Source organism: Poecilia formosa, unplaced genomic scaffold (assembly GCF_000485575.1).
Source record: "Poecilia formosa unplaced genomic scaffold, Poecilia_formosa-5.1.2 Scaffold240, whole genome shotgun sequence".
Taxonomy (NCBI): domain Eukaryota; kingdom Metazoa; phylum Chordata; class Actinopteri; order Cyprinodontiformes; family Poeciliidae; genus Poecilia; species Poecilia formosa.
The window spans coordinates 726091-748290 of NW_006800179.1; the positions used below are offsets into that span (position 1 = coordinate 726091).

Consider the following 22200-nt stretch of genomic DNA (forward strand, 5'->3'; position numbering starts at 1 on the left):
AAACATAATTTATTTGACCCACAGATGGAATCCAACCCATAACTATATTAACTCTTCATATTACCTATTTTATCATTTTACAAGACATTTCATACCATTGCGTTTAAAACAGGACAAGTCAGGTTTTTTGTCAATTGTGCAGAACCAATGGAATTAAAATGCTCCAATCCAATCATCCATTATTGATATGCATGAACATGGGTCCATTCAGCTCAAACATCCCCTTTTTGTGTTCTGCCTCAAGGCTCAATTATGGGATCAGAGATTTAGGAGCCATTTATCTGGGATAAATTTGTTCTCCAGTGTGCATAGGAAGTATGTGAATGATATACTTCCTATTCACTTCCTATAAGAAATTATGTGATAGAATGGGAAAAGGTGACGTTGCGTGTATGTTTGTTTTTTATATTATGTATATGATCCAACAGATGGCAGTAGCGCAAATTTGGATGCAAGCTGCCGCTTCAAACCAAGGAAGTAATAATCCAACTTCCGGTTAGCAACCGCAAGAACCAAAAATCAACTCTAGTTTCGTTCTGCTCTTCATTTAAAACTTTCGTCACACCTTGTCTCATTGTCTCTGATGATATTTGAAGTCTACCATTAATACCGATGTGTGTCTATTTTAACAGCTCTAACACCCTGAAAGACACCAGTTAGCCTCAGAGCTAACTGGTCGGAGTTAGCCCGGGGGCTAGCTGGCTTTCCCCTTAAAATTAAGTAAGCAAAAAAAGATCCACACGAAGATTTTTGGACAGTTACATTGGACTCTGTGGACTTCAGCTCTTCTTCCAGCGAATAAAAGTAAGACTATACGGTAAGAGAAGAACTGAGACAACACTTACACTAGCTATACTGACTGCTAGGCGCTAGAACACGTAAGCGCGTCCGCCATATTTGGAGGGTAAACAGCGGCCAGTTATGAGAGAGGGGGTACTATGATTTTAGTCCAATTCGTAATACTACAGTCTACTGGATTCACAGGTTATTCAGAGTGGATATTTTTGGAAATAAAAGTAAAGGAAGAAAGGAGAAAAAGTTTGGGAACCACTGTCTTATTCATTTAGTTAAAAAATTTAACTGAAGCAAGTCTTATGTTCATTTTGTCAAAGTCTTTGACATTTAATTGTTTCATTTGTTCTGCCTCTAGATCTCAAGAAGCATCATGTCTGTAAATATTTGGGAGGTTGGTGGTGATCAGTTTATTAAACCAGAAAGTAACTCCATTTATGATCACAACTTACCAAACAATAGAGAGATGAAAGAGGAACTCAAGGAACCAGATCTACAGCAGATTAAAGAGGATCCAGAATATCAGCTGATCAAAGGAGAACAAGTTGAGTTTGATGTCTGTCAAGATGTGAAACTGGAGGCCAACACCTTTATGGTGGCTACTGCTTATGATAAAATATTCCAGACTAAGCCAGAGCTGCAGCAGATGACAGATATTAAAGAAGAACCAGAATCTGAACAAATTAAAGAGGAACTGCAGGAACATGAATCTGTGCAGATTAAAAAAGAACAGGAAGAAGTCTACATTAATCAGGATGAAGATCAGCTTGCAGTGAAGCAGGATTCCTCCAGAAAAACTCCTCTCTATGAGGAAACAGACCAAAGTGAATCAGACCTGAACCTAAACCAGATCCACTCTTCAAACTCCCCTGAAGCTGAAAACCAGGACAGATGCAATGATGGCCACAGGTACTGGATGGAAATCCACAGCTGACAATGAATCAGAGTGATGATGTTGACCGTTCTAAAGTGAAAAAGCTAAATAAAAACACGCATTCTTGCAAAATATGTGGAAATTGTTTCACAAAGAAAAGTACCTTAAAGGTTCACATGAGAATCCACACTGGTGAGAAGCCACATTTCTGTAAAGTCTGCTGCACGTCTTTCAGATGCACCAGTCATTTGGTTCGTCACATGGGAACCCATACAGGCGAGAGACCGTTCTCATGCATGGCCTGTGGAAAAAGCTACATTGATAGAGGTAGTTTAAACGCACACATGAAAGATCATCTAGAAAATAAACCTTTCACTTGTAGTGTGTGTGATAAATCTTTTGTCAGGATGCAGTATCTGACTTGCCACCTCAGAGTCCACACAGAGGAGAAGCCGTTCTCGTGTGAATCCTGTGACAAATCCTTCAGACACAGTCGATCTCTGGCTCGTCACGCCACACGTCACATAGACGAGAAGCCGTTTCCGTGTCCCACCTGCGGAAAATGCTTTCCTCACTTACGCAGCCTTGCGTCACACAGCAGAGTTCACCTGAGTGACAAGCTGTGACCTGTGTGCTAAATCATTCCTAAACAGAAAGGACTTGGAGCGCCACAAGTGGTCTCACGCAGGAGAGAAACATTTTTAGTGTCAAGCATGTGGTAAATTATTTAGTGGCAGGAACGCTATGGTAAAGCACATGGCAAATCACACGAACAAGAAGCCTGAGAATCAGTTTCCTTTAATGTTTGTGATGCGTCTTTTACCGCCAGCGTTCAGCTGGACGATCACCTGAGGAGCCACACAGGTGAGCAGGTCTTCTCATGCGTCACCTGTGGAGAGAAGTTCTCCAAACCGTACAGTTTGACTATGCACATCCGGACTTGTACAGGAGAAAAGTCGTATTTCTGTGAACTGTGTGGTAAATTATTCACTGCCAGATATAAACTGACTGCACATGTATGTGAATATAAACCTTAGGAAGTTTGCAAAACATCATTTATTTGACCCACAGTGGGAATGTGACCCATAGCTAGGTAAAGTATGGTTTACCTACTTAAACATTTAAAAATGTGTTTAAATCAGGGCAATTCAGTTTTTGTTGCACTTTTAGATTTTCATGGTAATAAATTGCAATAAAATGATCATTTGCTGTTCATGCCCATGAATATTGACTCATTCAGGTCAAAAATAAAACGTCTTAAATTTATGGAGTCCCTCAAGGCTCAGTTTTGAGACTCTCTTTGTTTGCCTTGCATATTCAAAATCAGCAAATATCAAGTTGTTGCTCAGTATAAATTCTGAATATAGATATTGCATTGCCTTAAATATGTTAAACAAGTGGATGTCCTTAACACTTAAATTTTTAAGGAAATTACGCTAAAAGGAAATGATCATTTTGATATTAAGTGTTTCAGGCTGTTGATCCTCTTATTGTAAGAAAATTTACATTTTCTGATTTTTAACTGTTTTTGCTGCTGTACAGCTCAGGACATTCTGGTAAATTAGATTTTAATCTCAAAGGTTTTTTCTTCCTGGTTACGTAAAGGTTCTAACATGAAAACACAGAAAGATATACCTGCATATACTTGAAGTTTTATTTTAGGTCTACTGCTTTGTATTAATATAACTAAAGGAAGAAAAAAATGGTGAGTTGACCTGAAAATGGCTTAACGGGAAGAAAATTACATTAGAACTACAATGCTTGTGAACGAAAAAGTCTTAAATCAACTACATTTTTGGTTCAAGTATGATCTTCATTCAGGGGAGTTAATGGAATAAAAATGAAAATACATTTGTGAAAGAATAGAGATTAAATTGCTGGCATCTGTTTTGTTTTTTGAGATACAGAGGAAATTAAAACCGGAAATTATTCTCTAAAAGTTGTTCAAGCATTGACTGATTACTATCTACTCTGTACTCTATACTGTAAATTTAACTGAAATGTTAAAGGAATAATAATTAGGACTGGATTGTGAGGAACTACTATTTTTTAAAGCTTTGTGGGTTCAGGGCATGAAAACGAGAGTGGGTAGGTCTGGATAATTTTAGCCACGCCAACTGAGTACAAGATAGCATTAATGGCTACATCTTGGCCATCACTTTCAGTGTCACCATGTTAAAATCTCCTGTGTAATGACCTTTCACTTTTAACACTAAATTAGATAAGAGATCTGAGAAGTACTCTAAAAATTGACAGTAAGAGCCAAGTGGACAATTTAAACTTGGACTGTAATTTAAGATCATCGTTCTTATGGTGATTAACATTTATTAGGATCAACTTTAATCACCATAAGTATTATTTGTAAGTTATTAGACATTTGAATGAGATTTTGGGTGTAGTTGGGCAATTGGAGCAGAGCCACAGTTATATAATTTATATTTTTCATTTACTTTTTGATTTTCTGTATAACTTATGTCTGTATTGTTTACACTTAACTTTTTTTAAATAATTGAACCTTATCCACAGGATCCAGTTTACATTTTGTTGCTTGAAACAGAAGAACATATTTTAGTACGTTAAGATAAAAAGTTGGAGGAATATTGGGGGAAAAAATAGAGAAACATTTAATTAAATAAATGTACTACAAAGAGATTCAGAAAGTTAAATTATTCCAAGTTTAATTAGGTTGTTTAGGAAAACAAAATTCATTAAAAATATGACAATCGATAATGAAGGTTTAAAACAAAAAAACCCATTTTGAGCCGTACTCCAAACCAGTAGGTGCCGGTGATGCACAGCTTCAGTTTACTGGTAACCGTCAAGACAAGAGAAGAAGAAGAATATTCCAGAAGAAGAAGAACTGGTTTCGTCCTGCTGTTCTTTTAAAGCGTTCTTCACATCTTGGCTCGTCGTGAGCTCTGGAAATATTGACAGTTTCGCTTTAATAGCGGTTTTTGTCTGTTTTAGCAGCTAACACCCAAAGCGAGATCAGTTAGCCTGCTAGCTTTATGAGAAGCTAACGCCCATGACAAGAAGTAGCCAGTTTCGTGCTGGAGAAACGAACAAAAAAAGTTTCACAAAGGAGATTATTGGACATTTGTTGGACGCTGTGTGACTACGGGCTCTTCTTCTAAAGAATAAAACAGGCCTAGCTGGTAAGAGAACCGTCTTTTCACAAAATTAGACAAATACTTGCTAGCTGCAGCTTTGACTCCTAGCTTCTGAAACATGTGAGTGTGTCCGCCATATTAGGAGGGGAAACAAAGGGGAGTTAACCGTCAAACAGAGCGGAGGTGTTGTGATTTTAATCCAAATCACACAGCGATTTACGGCTCATTAAACAAAATTATGTATAATAGGTATTTTCCTCAAACCTACATAAAAGAACCACAGACATCGTATATGAGTTTTCTGACCAAGCTTTTGGAAAAGGAGAAGTCTCAGCAAACTGCTCCTCCAAGCCGTTCACTGAGCGTCTGAATACCTTTGGTTACAGCTTGTCTTTTATTATCAAGCAAAAAGAGGGAGGATAGGTAAGGAAGACGGCAGAGACAAAATACTACTGCACACAGGCAGTTTCTAAGGTAGGGAGTATTTGGTTGATAAGGAGGCACCTGTGGAAACATAATTCAAGGTCTGGGAAACACAGATAACTGTTTCACATGAAGACGAACAGGCAGATGGGCCTCCAGGACAGTTTATACACACAGAAGGAAGAGAACACTTTAAACTGAAAATCACAATGATCTATAGACTGAATGTTGATTAACTATTGTTGATTAACTATTAATTAACATTAGACTGAATATGAACTAAAGTAATAACAAAATGATAATACCAAAAAAATCTCTAATAATGTATCATACGAGTTAGGAAGTCTACTAGCTCTTCAGCGTTTCATGACTCCAATGTAGGATTATGTGGAGGCGGTGTAAAAGAGTGGATATGTTTTCATTGCTGTAAACACAAAGGAATATCTATTAACAAAAATAATAGACTCCTCCGATTTGTAAACATATTTTTTATACTGATTTAATTGTCCCATTTAAGTTTTACTCCAGAAACTACTTCTAGCAATCTTAATTGTTTTATAGAATTTTTGCCGCAGATTAAATATCTCTTCAAAAATATTTTTTATGCACATAAAATTCCTCTTTTTTTTATTTAATATCAAATTAATAACAAAAACATATGGTGTGATGCATTACATAATGAAAAGAAAAGAAAATCACGGAGCTAACAAAAAAGAAAATAGAGGTATGGTGTTGCAGAGAATGAGTATCATTAACTGTGTGTGTGTGTGTGTGTGTGTGTGTGTGTGTGTGTGAGAGTGTGAGCAGAAATGGTAATATGAACGACATTGAGTATGTAGATCAATAAAATAAAGTAAAAAGAAAAACAGAACACAAGTATACAAACCAAGAACAAAACAAAAAAAGCAACAACAAATATATAAATATATATCTATTAATACTAGCAATAAGAATAACACATCTATAAATTATATATATTGAAGTTTTAAAATTACTCTTTAAAAGTTCACCAGGTTACACTTTGAATGTTTCAAACTGCTTTCTTCAATTAACAAAATAGGAAGGAACCGTTCGTGCATGTCTGTCTGTCAGAGGCCGAGCACCAAAGACGACTGTCCAGCTTCAGGACGTAGAGAGGTGAGTTTTAGTAGTGATGTTTTCAGTTCAGTGGATGAAAGAAAATACATCCCAACCAGATAGTTTGATGAAATGGATGCCCAGCATGCCCCCCCAGGTCTGAAGAGTGGCATATTATTATGCACTGAAACCTACTAACACTTGAAATCTGTTTTGATTTTTTTTTTGTTTTGTTTTTTTGTTTGTTTTTTTTATAAGGTAAACGATGCATAAAAATACATTTTGTCAAAATTATTACATTTGATTTGTTTTGTTCTACTTTCAGGTCCCAAACAGCATCATGTCTGTTAACATCTGGGTGGTTGCTGGTGATCAGTTCCTCATTCAACCAGAAAGCAACTCCATTCCCGATCACAACTTACCAAATGATCTAGAGATGAAAGAGGAACCAGATCCACTGCAGATTACAGAGATTAAGGAGGAACCAGAATATCAACCAATCAAAGAAGAACAAGTTGAGCTCAACATCTCTCATGAAGAGAAATCTGTAGTGAAGCAGGAAGCTGACACCTTCATGGTGGCTGCTGGTTGGGATGAAATATTCCAAAATAAAAATGAACAGATGATGGAGACAAAGGAGGAACCAGAACCTCCACACATTAAAGAGGAACAAGAACCTGTTCAGATTAAACAAGAGGAGGAGGAACTCTACAGTCATCAGAGTGAAGGTCAACTTTTAGTGAAGCAGGATTCCTCCAGAGAAACTCCTATACATGAGGAAAAATACCACAGTGAATCAGACCCAAACCAAGACCAGATCCACCCTTCAAACTCATATAGAGCTGAAAACCAACACCAGCACAGATGCAATAATGCACTAGATGGAGATGAAGAGCTGACAATCAATCAGATCAACATTGTTGACCGTTCAAAACTGAAAAAGCTCCAGAAAAATATGTGTTCTTGTAAAATATGTGGAAAACGTTTCATCAGGAAAACTGCCTTGAAAATTCACATGAGAAACCACACTAATGAGAATCAACATACCTGTAAAGTGTGCAGTAAGCCATTCAGCTATAGCAGTGGTTTGGTTCGGCACATGAGAACCCATACAGGTGAGAGACCGTTCTCATGCAAGACCTGTGGTAAAAGCTACATCAACAGATGTAGCTTAAGCGCACACATCAAAACTCACCTTGGAGTGAAGCCATTCCCATGTGGATTGTGTGATAAATCTTTCACCAAGAGGCAAAATCTGGTTTATCACATCAGACTCCACACAGGGGAGAAACCATTTCCGTGTTCAGCCTGTGGAAAAAGCTACGTAAGCAGAAAAAGCTTAACAAAACACAGCAAAACCCACATCACTGTTCATACAGACGAGAAGCTGTTCTCGTGCGGATCGTGCAATAAGACCTTCAGAAACAAACGAGGTCTGGATCGTCACAGCAAACTCCACACAGGCAAGAGGCCGTTCTCATGTTCCACCTGTGGAAAAAGCTACGCCAGTAGAGATGGCTTAAGAGCGCATTTCAAGGTTCACCTGCCTGAAAAGCCGTATCCGTGTGACCTGTGTCACAAAGCTTTCACGGTCAAGATCAACTTCGACCGCCACAGGAGGACGCACACAGGCGAGAAGCCGTTTTCGTGTGAAGTTTGTGGTAATTTTTTTATTGACAAGTTGGCTGTGGTTAAACACATGAGAAGTCACACAGGCGAGAAACCATTTCAGTGTGATCTGTGTCCTAAATCTTTTCATACCAAATTTCATTTAGGCTGCCACAGAAGGACACACACCGGCGAGAAACCCTATGCGTGCGACCTGTGCGGTAAATTTTTCATAAGCAGAGCTAACGTGGCACAACACATGAGGACCCACAAAGGCGATAAGCAGTTTACATGTAAAAAGTGTGGCGAATCTTTCAGTGACAGGAGCAGTATGGCCAAACACCTGAGGAGTCACACAGACAAGAAGCAGTTTGCCTGCAATGTTTGTGATGCGTCTTTTACCGCCAGCGTTCAGCTGGACGATCACCTGAGGAGCCACACAGGTGAGCAGGTCTTCTCATGCGTCACCTGTGGAGAGAAGTTCTCCAAACCGTACAGTCTGACTATGCACATCCGGATTCATACAGGAGAAAAGTCGTACTCCTGTCAAATGTGCGGTAAACTATTCACTGCCAGATATAAACTGACTGCACATGTATGTGAAAATAAACCTTAGAAAGTTGTTCAAGTTTTAAAAACATCATTTGTTTGATCCGCAGAAGGAATGTGACCCATAGCTACTATACTTGACCTACTTCTGTTGTTTTACCTGTAAACCGTTTTATACCAAAGCAAACAGGGCAATTCAGTTTTTTTGTTTTACTTCTTGATCTTCATGGTATGAAAATATCCAAATCCATCCATCTGTTGATCATGCCCATGAATTTTGGCCCATTCAGCTCAAAGCACTGAAGATGAGCTGGACTTTGGTGCTCAAAGTCTATAAATTCGTGGAGACCCTGAAGGCTCAATTTTGAGACCACTCTGGTTTGCATTGTTCATGCTGCCAGTTTGTTTCACAGCATTAATGTTCCTTTCACTGCTTTGCTAATGTTTGCAGATTTATTTGCCTTTAAAGGCAGAGAGACTCATTTCAGCTGTTGTGACTTAGCCTTAAAGATGTTAAAAAGTTTAGGTTCTTAAATCCTTTTAAATTAAAGGAAAGCTAATCAGAAATCTTTATTTCCTATTCAATATTTTTCCAGTGCTTCAGGCTGTTTCTCATACTATTGTGAGAAAGTTTTAATTATCTTGTTTTGCTGCTGATTGGCCCAGAGGACTCTTGGAAATGAGATTTTTAATCTCAATGAGTTTCTCACTTCCTGGCTAAAGTTTCTAAACATTGAAAGAAATACCTCCATATACTTGAATTTTTTTTATGTATTCTGCTTTGTATTAATTCAATTAAAGGAGGAAAAAAATTACTGAGTGTCTTATGTAATTTTCTTTTTGTTGTTTTTTACAGTTTGGGTTCAAAGTGTCGAATGCTTTTGGATCATGAAATTAAAATAATTTCCAATTTGTTTCATGTGGAGAGCCAAACAAAGCCAAGAAGAAGAAAACATACAGAAAGGATATTTTATAAGTATTTATTGCATTTGTTTAAATGCAATAAATACATTTATTGCATTTAAATGTATTTATTTAAATGCAATAAATAAATTGCATTTAGAAGAGGATTCTTTATCTGAAAAACACCTGGAGGAAACGGTAAAATAACAGAAACAAAGCTTGTGAAAGGTATTTTTGGTTCGAGTGTGTTCTTCGTGCTTTAGGGACGTTACTGGAACAGTAACATAAATTCAGGAAAGTGCAGATATTAATTTGCTGCCATCTGCTCTGTTTTTTAGATCAAGAGAAAAATCATGGAAATGATTTTTTAGAACTTGTTACAACACTGCTGATCTACTGTAATGATGTTTTCTCTCAGGTTTGGATTCTTTTAGTAAATTAAACTCAATTTATTAAAAATGGTCAGATAGGACATGGTTTTAAATAAATACTGTTATTTTCTCCCACTTAATACCATATATTAACACAAGGTCTAGAATATGAAGACAGGAGTGGGTAGGTTCGTCTAATGAAGAGGATCTGTGGTTTTGTTTTTTCAGTAAGCGGATTGTAAGCGGATATGCATGGTGCCAAGCTTATGGTTTTATTAGCTAGGACCCTGCAGGGTTCATGTTCAGATTTACTCAAATCTGATTAATATTACACAAGTAAGACATGAAAACTTAGAGACAAAGCTGACAAAAATTAGGAATAATACTGTGTTGCAAAACGGCAACAAGTTTAAGTCCATATATGATAGAGTAGCAGCTTTATATCATCATCAACCGACAGTCAACACCAGAGTTGGGTAGTAACTAGTTATTTTTCCTCAATTACATTTAGTTGAGTAACTTCTTTGAGAAAATGTACATTTAAAAGTATTGTACTTTTTACTTGAGTGATTTTATTGTGAAATATTTCTACTCTTGAATAAAATTTCTGGATTTTCTACCCGCTGAATGAAGAACAAACTTGAACCACAAATCTACCAGACAGACCTGCAGCTTTGAGTGAGTTTTGAGTTTGAACTTGAGTGTACATTTTACCAAATACTTTTTACTTTTTCTTAAGTAAAAATATGTTTTACAGCAGTCAAAAGGAATTTGGTATAATGAGGAAAAACAGGCAAATGATTGTAACCGAGCTTTGTTTAAAACTGGGGGAAAAACAGACAGGAAATGTGATTATTTTTCCAAGAGACAGTTAAATAAGAGAAGGGAAATGGTACGCAGCTTCAGGATTACAAGTTACATCTGGACATACAAGACATTTTGGATAAACTCTCTATTTCTGAATCACATAGAGGATATAGATTTTGTGAGTTTTTAATTGTATTTATTTTATTGTTTAGTTTATAAATCTGTGGAATATGTTTATATTCACACCCAATTCCAGTAGGTGGAGATGATGCTCACCAAAACGTTGCTCACCAACCGTTAAAAAGAAGAAGAGCTCGGTAGGCATAGGCAACCGCCACAACCAAAAGCAGAAGAAGGAATTTTAACGTTGGTTTCGTTCTGCTCTTCGGTTAAACCTGTCTAATCTTCACATGTTGTCTCATTGTGAGCTCCGATAGTATTTGCAGTCTCACTTTAATGCCGATGTTTGTCTGTTTTAGCAGGTCAAACACCCTGAGTGAGACCAGTTAGCCTCCGGTCTTCCTGATAAGCTAACTGTCAGGAGAAGTAACCAGTTTCTAGTTCAAGAGAATCGCGAAAAAAAAACTTCACACGGATGTTATTGGACTCTTATTGGATGCTGTGCGGCTGCCAGCTCTTCTTCTAGGGAATAAAATCAATACTATCCGGTAAGACAACCGTCTTTTGACCAACCAAGGCAACAAATGATTGCTAGCTTCTGCGTTGACTGCTAGGTGCTAAAACACGTCAGCGTGTCCGCCATATTGGGAGAGGAAACGGCGACAAGTTAATCAGTACAGGGAGCGGAAGTGCTGCGGTTTTAAGCCCCATTCAAAGCAATTTATGGCTCATATTGAACAAAGCTACGTGTCATACTAGTTAGATTTTTACAATTTTTAATTTTTGTGAAATAATTAAACGAAAACTTAATTAATTACGTTTATTTGTATAGCATATTATGTACCAACAAACCAGTTCACAGTCCTTTTCATCATAAAAACATCAAACACATGAGAAACGTATAAATAAAATAACTACCCAGTAACACAGCTGACTTCCAGTTTGTAAACCCTAACACATTTTTAAATCTGATTTCATTGCTGGAGATCTCATTTATTCCATTCTAAAGTTTTACTCCAAAAACAGATATATCCTGCTAGTTATTTTAACTTTCTACATTTAGTAATCTTTATCTTTACCCCATAAATTGACCCCACCTTATAAGAGACAAACATTTGTATCTTTTAAATGTTTGCTGGGAATATGTTGTTTTTAGTTTGTGAATTTTGTATTTTCATCATTTAAATAACATTAAGTAGTAGTCATACTATTTAACTGTCTAGAATATAAGGAAAATAGGTTTATGTGATTCTAACATTAATCTTGATCAATTATCTGTGTTGCTCTAAGAGAAATGCCCTATAATGCCCCAGACCTCAGTCCAGTAAGATAAACAAGATAAAATTATTGCAGTGTATAAGATATGGAACTAATAATGCGTTTTGCTCCCAATACTGACCCCTGGTGGACACAGCAAATTATTTTTTTAACTAACTGTTGCCTCCTCCAGGAATAACTTCTTAACCATTTCATTTCCACTCCCTCATCTCATATTATTCCAGTTTATGAACTACAACAACATTTAATTTCCCTTTTGGATCAATAAAGTATTTTTGAATTTGAATTTAATTTGAATTTAGCAATTAGTATTTTCTGGTAAATTGCATTAAAATATTGTTTCATAGCAACATATTCACATTGATGCCAAACAGTTTTATCCACAGTATAAAAGACTAGGATACAAAACGAAATGCATCCCCAGAAAAATACATAGAAATGTGACTCTCCTAAGCAGTCAAAATTCAAAACTAATCAAAATTAGCATTAATATTTGGCTTATGAAATTACTAATGTTATGATTAATAATTTATTATTAATTAACTTTTTAATAAATTGAGAGTTTCTTTAGTTGAATAAGGGCACCATTCTACTCACCCAGGAATCATAAGTGAAACTTGTCAGTCTCTCATGAAGGAATGAAGTTATGCTACGACATTAAACTTGGTGACATTATTGATTTTAATGACCAATATGCGTTACAGGCAGGTTCTTTTATAAATAAGTCACATGGTAACATTACTAATATTTTTAAGTTACCTTGTCAGTCATGTTTCAACCCGTTTGTCATCCATATGTGGCAGGCCTGAGGGATGTTGATGTCAGGGAGTCAAATTTTAACTGCATGATGGAGCGCTAAGTTGGCAAGCTAACATCAGTGTTAGCATAGCACTTCTGGCAGCAGAACTGCCATCAGGCTCTTATTGTGAAAGAGTGACAGATTGTTTTCTGTTGCACAAAAACAGAAAACAATCTAAAAACCCACATCTTAATAAATTAAAAAAATGCTTCCATAAATTGTGAAAATATTCAGATGATAAAATGTGCTTCTGCTAAAGGCTTGAATTTTAACATGCTTGTGGGAAGATTTCATGGAGAAACGAAAGTGTTTGACCTTTTCATTGCATTTTTTCCATACAGATGATTTAAAAGCAAAATCCAAAAATTTCTCACAATTCACTAATTTGCACTAGAATTAGTAAAATATGACCAAATGTGTTTCTCCTTCTTGCTGGATTTTCTATAATGTTCTATTGAAGTCAAAGTGAAGAAGAAAACATTAGACAGTAGAAAACAGGAGGAGCATGACTATGTTGTATAAACCTGAACTGGAACCTCTTAATGCTTAAACATTTTCAGGTGTTTTTATGCATTTTTTTTAATTACCCAAAGCAATTCATACAAACACATTTTGTCAAAACCTTTAATACTAAAGTGTTTCATTTGTTGTTCCTCCAGGTCCCAAACAGCATCATGTCTGTTAATGTTTGGGTGGTTGCTGGTGATCGGTTACTCATTCAACGAGAAAGCAACTCAGTTCATGACCGCAACTTACCAACCAATCTAGAGATGAAAGAGGAACACAGAGAACCAGACCTAAACCAGATGAAGGAGGCACCAGAATGTCAACCGATCAAAGAAGAACAAGTTGAGCTCGACATCTTTCATGACGAGAAGTCTGTAGTGAAGCCGGATGCCGACACTTTTAGGGTGTCTGCTGGTTCTGATGAAATATTCCAGCGTAAACCTGAACTGCAGCAGGTCACGGGGATGAAGGAAGAACCAGAACCTGAACAGATTAAAGAAGAACTGGAGGATCTAAAAACTGTACAAATTAAACAAGAAGAGGAGGAACTCTACAGTGATCAGGATGAAGATCAACTTGTAGCAAAGCAGGATTCCTTCAAAGAAACTCCTGTTCATGAGGAAAAATACCGTGGTGAACCAGATCCAAACCAGGACCAGATCCACCCTTCCAACTCCCCAGAAGCTGAAAACCAACCACAGGATGGATGCAATGATAAAGACCTGGTATTAGATGTAGATGAAGAACTAACAAAGAATCAGAATGACAGTGTTGAACACGCTAAAGTGAAAAAGCTAAAGAAAAGCATGCGTTTCTGTAAAATATGTGGAAAACATTTAATCAGGAAAACTCTCCTAAAAATTCACATGAGAATCCACACTGGTGAGAAACCGCATACCTGTCAAGTCTGCAGTAAGTCGTTCAGCTTTAGCAGTCATTTGGTTCGTCACATGAGAAATCACACTGGTGAAAGACCATTCTCATGTCAGACTTGTGGGAAAAGCTACATCAACAGAAGTAGCTTAAATGCACACATCAAAGACCATCTGGGAGAGAATTCATTCCCATGTGGATTGTGTGATAAATCTTTCACCAAGAGTCAAAATCTGGTTTGTCACATGAGACTCCACACAGGCGAGAAACCATTCTCGTGTCCAATCTGCGGAAAAAGCTACGTAAGCAAAAGCAGCCTGAAAAAACACAGCATAACACACAGCATAGTCGACACAGGCGAGAAGCTGTTCTCATGTGGCTTGTGTGACAAGTCTTTCAAAAACAAACGAGGTCTGGTTCGTCACGTCAAACTCCACTCAAACAAGAGGCCGTTTTCATGTCCCACTTGTGGGAAAAGCTACACAAGTAAAGGCGCTTTAAAAGAACACTCTAGAGTTCACCTCCCTGAAAAGCCGTATCCGTGTGACCTCTGTGATAAAACCTTTGCAGCCAAGATTAACTTTGACCGCCACAGGAGGACTCACACAGGCGAGAAGCCATTTTCGTGTGAAGTTTGTGGGGATTTTTTTATTGACAAGTTGGCTGTGGTTAAACACATGAGAAGTCACACAGGCGAGAAACCGTTTCCATGTGAAATGTGTCCTAAATTCTTTCATACAAAATTTAATTTAGCGTGTCACATGAGGACTCACACTGGTGAGAAACCCTATCCTTGTGACCTTTGTGATAAATCTTTCATATCCAGAGGTAACTTGGACCGTCACCGGAGGAGTCACACAGGCGAGAAACCATTTTCATGTGAAGAATGTGGTAAATTATTTACCAACAAGATGTCTATGGTTAAACACGTCAAAAATCACACAGACAAGAAGCTCAAGAAGAGGTTTTCTTGTAATCTTTGTGAATCGTCTTTTAGTGACAACATTCAGCTGGACGATCACCTGAGGAACCACACAGGTGAGGACGTCTTCTCTGTGGAAAGAAAGTCTCCAAACTGTCCAGTTTAACAGCTGGACTCATACAAGCACTAATTTACGTGCTTGGTAAATTATTCACTTCCAGTTATAATCTGACTGGATATGTATGTAAATAAGCCTTAAAAAGAAGTTTGTAGAATATCTTTTGACAAGCAGAGGGAATGTGACCCTGAGTTATTATTACTACTTATGTATTATTGTTTTCATCACTTTGTATTTTAATGATTTTACCTGTAAAATGCATTTCATGCTAATTGAATTGCCCTTGCTTATGCAAGGGGAAATCAGTATACTTTTGTGGTAGAAAACCAGGAGCTGTCTTAACTGTAAGCCAATTATAATATAGAACGCTATTTAAAATGTTTATCTTTTATTAGCCCTGATTGTTTTTGTCTTTTATATCAAACTTGATTGCAAAGAGTTTCTAGTTGTTCAAGAAGCATCTTTTATTCTGTAAATTTGCTGGAACCCTTAATCTGAATTATTTTTGCTGTTTCATGATTGTTTTTCTGCATAATAAATGTGTATGTAAAAGAATTTAACTTTTTTTGATAAAACTGTTTAATGTCGAAGTGAATATTGATTTCTGCAAAAATAATTACAATTCAATAATGGTTAATAAAAAATAATTGATTGCATAAATATTCATTCCCTTTGGTGTTTCTAGTTTCTGGATCTTGGATCACTTGAGTCCAGTGAGTCTGTAAAATAACTCATCTGTCTGGAAGGTCCATTCACCGGTTCATCAGTATTCCTGGCTACTGCATGAATATTAAAGAACGACCAAGCAGAGAAAATCTTATTGAGAAGCTTCAGCCGTTTTGTTAGGAAAAATGGGGGAAAATGCAGCGTCCAGATGTCTAAACTTTTCCACACAAACTTTCTGATTCCAAACAAATGTGCATCTAAAAATTGAGTCAAATGGGGTGAATATTTATTCAACCACTTATTTTATGCTGCATGTTTGTATTTGTCATTCTTTTGTAGAAATCTGTCTTCACTTTGACATCAAAGGCTTTTCTTTTTTAAATTTCTGTTAAAAAGGCTCAATTTTGTTGCTTAAGGTTGATTTGTTAAAACAATAAAAAGAGTAAAACATCCAAAGGGGTGAATACTTTTATACATGCTTTATATGCTTCTGCATAAAACATGAAAATGATTTACAAGATTTCAGATAAAACACACGACTAATCTAACAGCCACAGAGGAAAAGAATAAACGATAACACAAACTCAGACTTTATTATTTTTAAGGTTTTTGAGCTTGTTCGGTCTTCTTGTGTCTTTATGTTAAAACATTTGCCATAGGTCAAAGGTCAACCACCCCATCACATTTACAAAATCCAATGAAATATGGTGTTAATCAACTGTGCTATGTTTGTGTAGCAAAATATGTGCTTGTGTTGCTCTCATTTTAAAGATATTAAATGTTTTCATAGGTAATCAAAGGTCAATCAACCTCACATTTACGAAGTCAAGCCAATTTGGTGTCAATCAACTGTGCTACAAATATTTTAGCAGCACAGCATGACTAATATATATAAATTTTGTAAATAAGACTTCATTCTTACAAGATACCAACAACACTGATTTTTAAAAGACAGAATTTACAAACCTTTTCGGATGTTTTGTTTATTCCCCCATCAGTTGTACTACACACTAGAGTCCAACAGGTGGCGGTGTTGCGTCCATCTGCAGGCTGGAAGCGAAGAAGAAGAGAAAGAAGAGGGGGGGGGAGGGAGATCTATTAAAAAGTTTGTGCTTTTTTTGCTCTTTATTGAGTTTGTCTTGATATTTTATCTCATTAAAAGCAATCAAAACCGTTTCAGTCGACTGTTAACAGTGGTTTCTCTCCGTTTAAAGAGCAACAACAGCCGCAGGGAGAATGGTTAGCATCCGAGCTAAGTGAGAAGCTAACCCCAGGACACAAGAAGCAACCGCTTCCCCTTTAGAGAAAAGGATAAAGATGAGTTCACACCGACAACACTGAACGTTCATTGGGAACTGGGTTGCATTTTCTGTCACCAAAGAGTACAAGACAACCGGGTAAGAGAACCATTTTTAACGAATTGTGTCAGCAATTATAAGCTAACTGTATGCCTTAGATGCGGCGACACGTCAGCGCGTCCGCCATGTTGGGAGAGGAAACATCGGTCACCTAAGCTTTAAAATGAGTAAGTGAACAGATGGTTTAGCTGTTAAAGCGTTTAAATGAGATAAGGCTGGAGTTCAACACATCTTTCACATCAAAATGAGTCAGTTGAGGTGGTTATGCATACACATAAATACAGATTGTGAAAGAACGACAGTGTTGATTCACTGTAAATGAGTTCACTGTAATTGTTCACTGTGATTCTCGGTGAACAATTCAAATATTTGACCATAATGTATTATTCCAACTGGAGAGTTGGGTTTGACTCTCTGGAACATTACCTTACTGGTTTGGGTCTTGCCTAAGGAAAATGGAGTTTTTGTATCAGTAGGTAATTAGCGGACCCCTTCTCTTTAATATCTACATGCTCCCAATAGCTCAGGTTATAACAAGTAAAGAGATTAGCTACCATAACTATGCAGATGATAGTTATGGTATCATCTGACATGCAGATGATACCATAACTTTCTAACTATATTAGTTATGGTAGCTAATCTAGTAATGGGATCATCTGCATGCCTGATGGTATCTTAATGACTCTGATGGGTTCGGAGTCATTACAGTGACTCAGAACCCATCCAACCACTGAACAGATGATTAGAACAAATCAATGCATCTATGTGCCAGAATTTTCTCCAATTGAACAGAAAAAAAGTTATATTTGGACTTTAACAGTCAGCACACAGTTTCAGTTATCACAGCTAGAAACTAGCAGTCAGGTTAGAAATTTGGGTGTAGTGATGAACTCTGACCTGAACCTTCAGAGCCACATAAAGACAATTCTAAACTCCTTCCACTCCTACAGGGAGCTCTATTCTCTGAGCTGCCTGTAGCTCAGAGAATAGACTTTAAAATACTGTTATTAGTCTATAAATCGCTGAACAGCTCAGCACCACAATACATTAAAGATCTGCTGCTGTTGGGTCAACTATCCAGAACCAGACAAACAAATGTAAAGAAAACTGCTGAAACAACTGAGTTCCTTTAAATCAAGGCCTTTGGATCCTCTCCCCAGTGACCTTTGCCCCTACAGATTACTTTGACATGATCATGTTTATATGTTGTTAATCTAATGGTAAAAATGTATTTTTTCTTTTCTTCTTTCTGTCAGGGCGTCGTCTTCATCATGTCGGCGTTTACCTGGGAGGTTGTTGATGATCAGTTTCTCATTAACAAGGAAGGAAACTTCAACCCTGACAAGAAGAAACCAAACGACCCAGAGAGGAAAGAACGAGAACGACCAGAACCAAAGCTGATGACGGAGATAAAAGAGGAAGAAGACCAACAGGTAGAACTGTTTGATGATGCAGACCAGGTTGTTGTGAAGCAGGAGACTGACTCCTTCACGGTGAATCCTCCTCCGGAGAACACCGAACCAGATGAGGAACATCAGCCAGTCAAGGAAGAGCAGGTTGAACTGAGGATCTCTAACAAGGTGGTGAAGCAGGAGGCAGAAGCCTTTACGGTTCCTCCTACTGAGGTTCTCCTCCACAGAGAACCAGAACTTCAGATGACCCAGGCGAAGGAGGAACTGGGATCTGAAGAGGTTAAAGAGGAACAGGAGGATCTTTCCAGTAATCCTGATGAAGACCAGCATCTACTGAAGCAGGAAATCAACGAAGACCAGAACCAAATCCTCTCTACAAACTCAACTGATGACGACAATCGGCAAGAAAGTGACCACAGTGAGACGCTGCATATTTGCAAAGTGTGCAAGAAATCCTTTGAAAGTAGCAGTCATTTGGCCGATCACACAAGAAGTCACTCTGGTGAAAAACCCTTCCAGTGTCTGTCCTGTGGAAAAGCTTTCACCAAACAAAACAACTTGGCCGTCCACATTAGAACCCACACAGGCGAGAAGCCGTTCTCCTGCCCCACTTGTGGAAAAGGTTTTACCCAGAAAGGTAACTTGAGCGTTCACATGGCAACGCACACGGGCGAGAAGCCGTTCTCCTGCCCGACTTGTGGAAAAGGTTTCACTCAGAAAAGTAACCTCCACATTCACATGAGAACCCACTCGGGCGAGAAGATGTTCCCGTGCGAGCTGTGCAGCAAATCCTTCAGCTTCGGTTGCCAGTTGGCTACTCATATGAGAACGCATACAGGCGAGAAACCGTTCCTCTGTGTGGCGTGTGGAAAACGCTTCTCACAGCAAAACTACTTGACTGTCCACATGAAAATCCACACAGGTGAGAGGCCTTTCTCCTGTCCCACTTGTGGAAAGAGTTTTATCAAGGAGTGGAACTTGACCGTTCACATACGATGCCACACAGGCGAGAAGCCGTATCCTTGTGAAGTTTGTGGTAAATCCTTCATCAATAAAAGTCATCTGACCAACCACATGAGGACTCATACATGTGAGAAGCCTTTCTCCTGCCTGACTTGTGGAAAGAGTTTCACCAAACAGGGTAACCTGACTGATCACATAAGAAGCCACACAGGCGAGAAGCCATATCCGTGCAAAGTGTGCGGCAAGTCGTTTGTCAACAAAAGCCATTTGACCAACCACTTGAGGACTCACACCGGGGAGAAGCCGTACGACTGCAAGCTGTGCGGCAAATCTTTCACAGACTGCAGCAGCATAGCGCAGCACATGAAAACACACACAGGGGAGAAGCCGTATCCTTGTGATGTTTGTGGTAAATCCTTCCGCAACAGCAATCACCTGGCTTGTCACATGAGAACCCACACAGGGGAGAAGCCTTTTTCATGTCCGATCTGCAGAAAAAGCTTCACCCAGAAAGGGAACTTGAGTATTCATGTGAAAACTCACACAGGCGAGAACACGCAAGCGTGAGAAGGAGCATTCTGCTATTTAAATCCTTCTGTTCAACATGTGTATAGTACAACTATTGTTATCTTAGCCTTCTGAGAAAAATATTTAAGTCTAAAGCTGTTTTCATACCTGATGGTCCGGTAGACTCGGTTCTGTTCAAGTAGCGATGTCTGGAAACCAAGTTGGTGTTTCTGAAGAACCATGAAAATAAATCTGTCATTCAACTTGTTCTTTTTTAAATATCACCAGTTTACTTCTCTGGCATCAGACTGTCACTGATTTATTTATTGTCATGAGCTGCTTGTTGTTACCGACGGTATCAGAAAACTTAATAAGCACTTAGAAAAACTGGTTACATTTCAAAATAAGAGCATCAACACAAATCACACTGTTTGAATAACTAGTGAATTTTATGAGATGTTTCTAAATATTTCCACCTTATCATTACAGTAAAAAACTAAATCCATTTTGGTTACTGAAATACTTTGAACCCGACATAAGCAGTTAAAAACAAATAATAAAGAAATAGAATTAAAATTCATATTATTACTAAACTGGTCCTGAGACAGAGGAAGGCATCCTTCACCTTTTATTCTTATTTGTATATAGTATTTATGTTGTCACTTTTTCCAACTATATGTGCTGTAAACAAATTGATTAATTAAATTCTCCTGAAATGTATTGTTGGATTATTTAGTGATTTATTGAATTTTATTTTGAACCAGTTTATTTTTCCTGCATCTGTCAGACTGAAGAAACAAACCCAAATGTTTAGATATCTTTTAAATTTATACTAATTAAATACTTAAAGTTACTAACAATTTAGATTTGATTTATTTCTAGCATTTCAGAAAGTCGTCCATAAACATACCAATTCAATAAAGTAGAATTTAAAAAAGTAGATTTGTTTCAGTTACCCCGGAGTAAATCACACGCAGGCTGATTGGTTTCAAGCCTTTATTTCTGTTAATTATAATTTTCTTCTTCCAGAGGCAGAAGATACATTTTAGATCTGATTTAAAATATTAAAGCAGATCAATTAAACACATTTAAATGCAGATTGTGAGGGAAAAGCATAGATACTGTGACCTGGGTGAATAAATGTACATCCAAACAAACATCATGTTAGATTTCCTCTGATGCTTCAAACATTTTGACTAAATCAACCAAACGTTGCCCCGTCTGGATTCCACCACTAGATGGCGACACATTGCTCCTAAGCTGAACCTGGAATATAATCATGTCGGGTTTCAACCCGGATGGAAAATATTCAGTTATTTATAGGAATATTATTATTCAAACTGCTGATTCAAATGAACAGTTAAAAATCAGAACAGCAGCTTCTCACTCTGCTTCAGGTGAATTTAATCATCAGTTGCTACAGAATTATCTGTTTTTAATTAGCTTATAAATATCATCAGGCTGATCCTGAGATGTTGGACACATTTATGTTTCCAGAAACTGAAAACTGAGACGAGGACGAAGCAGAACTAAAACACTGAGGACAAAATGTGACATATCGGCTTCTAATTGAGAAGAAATCTGGGAATACATGGAGAAACGTTACATTAATGCAGAAATGAATAAAGCAGACGCCAGTAGAAAAAAAGTCCCTTTTTTGATGTAGAAGCACCAGCAGCTTTCAAAAGGCTAATGGACATGTAGCAACTGCTAGCCTGTTATCCTGTGAACAAAAACAGAGGCGATCAGCTAATTACTGACTAAATATTCAACCTAAATGTCTGATGATAAATAGATGCTTGAAATAAAATCACGTCTTCAGCTCCAGACTGATATTACTGAAACAGCTTGACCCGTTTTAGGAGCTTTAGGAGAAAATTCACATGGGGAGCTGCTGCCGTTTACTGAATCAATTTAACCTCAATTAGAGGATTTTGTTTTATCAAACAGTAGAAGTCACGTATTTTACAGTTCACTGAAACTGATGCAGCTGTTTAAACACTGACCTCCTGAGATCCATGAAGTTTACAGATTAACCACATGGTGATGAAGAGGAGGAGCAGGAGGAAGCAGGACACAGAAATGTGAAAACCAACGTTTGTCTGGGTGTAAAAGGAGGCAGAGTTTTATTCTCCAACAACACGATTCCACTTTTTACCCTTT

General features: G+C 37.6%; 2 protein-coding genes and 2 pseudogenes across 6 annotated transcripts; all 4 read left to right on the forward strand.

Annotated features, from left to right (window-relative positions):
* Positions 1-368: 368 nt before the first annotated feature.
* On the forward strand, positions 369-2698 carry LOC103150000 (zinc finger protein 664-like; annotated as a pseudogene).
* A 1741-nt stretch (positions 2699-4439) lies between these two features.
* LOC103150002 (gastrula zinc finger protein XlCGF57.1-like) lies at positions 4440-8478 on the forward strand (annotated as a pseudogene).
* Positions 8479-10785: 2307 nt separating this feature from the next.
* Positions 10786-15272, forward strand: LOC103150001 (gastrula zinc finger protein XlCGF57.1-like). Of its 2 annotated transcripts, XM_007569423.2 has the most exons (3): positions 10786-10880; positions 10997-11182; positions 13371-15272. In XM_007569423.2, the coding sequence occupies exon 3, from the start codon at positions 13386-13388 to the stop codon at positions 15177-15179; it is 1794 nt and encodes a 597-aa protein (XP_007569485.1). In that variant the 5' UTR covers positions 10786-10880; positions 10997-11182; positions 13371-13385; the 3' UTR covers positions 15180-15272. The 2 variants fall into 2 exon arrangements, with proteins under 2 accessions (XP_007569485.1, XP_016535843.1); XM_016680357.1 differs by lacking the exons at positions 10786-10880; positions 10997-11182 and adding an exon at positions 12669-13271.
* A 1511-nt stretch (positions 15273-16783) lies between these two features.
* On the forward strand, positions 16784-20337 carry LOC103150003 (gastrula zinc finger protein XlCGF57.1-like). 4 transcript variants are annotated; one of them, XM_007569429.2, is made up of 4 exons: positions 16784-16902; positions 17012-17194; positions 17254-17322; positions 18412-20337. In XM_007569429.2, the coding sequence occupies exon 4, from the start codon at positions 18427-18429 to the stop codon at positions 20095-20097; it is 1671 nt and encodes a 556-aa protein (XP_007569491.1). In that variant the 5' UTR covers positions 16784-16902; positions 17012-17194; positions 17254-17322; positions 18412-18426; the 3' UTR covers positions 20098-20337. The 4 variants fall into 4 exon arrangements, with proteins under 4 accessions (XP_007569491.1, XP_007569490.1, XP_016535851.1 ...); XM_007569428.2 differs by lacking the exon at positions 17254-17322; XM_016680365.1 differs by lacking the exon at positions 17254-17322 and having other exon boundaries at positions 16785-16902; positions 17012-17114.
* The last annotated feature ends 1863 nt before the right edge of the window (positions 20338-22200 follow it).

What these genes read in the sequence shown, in the direction of transcription:
- LOC103150003 (XM_007569429.2), top strand. Translation starts at nt 18,427, where the DNA reads ATGTCGGCGTTTACCTGGGAGGTTGTTGATGATCAGTTTCTCATTAAC.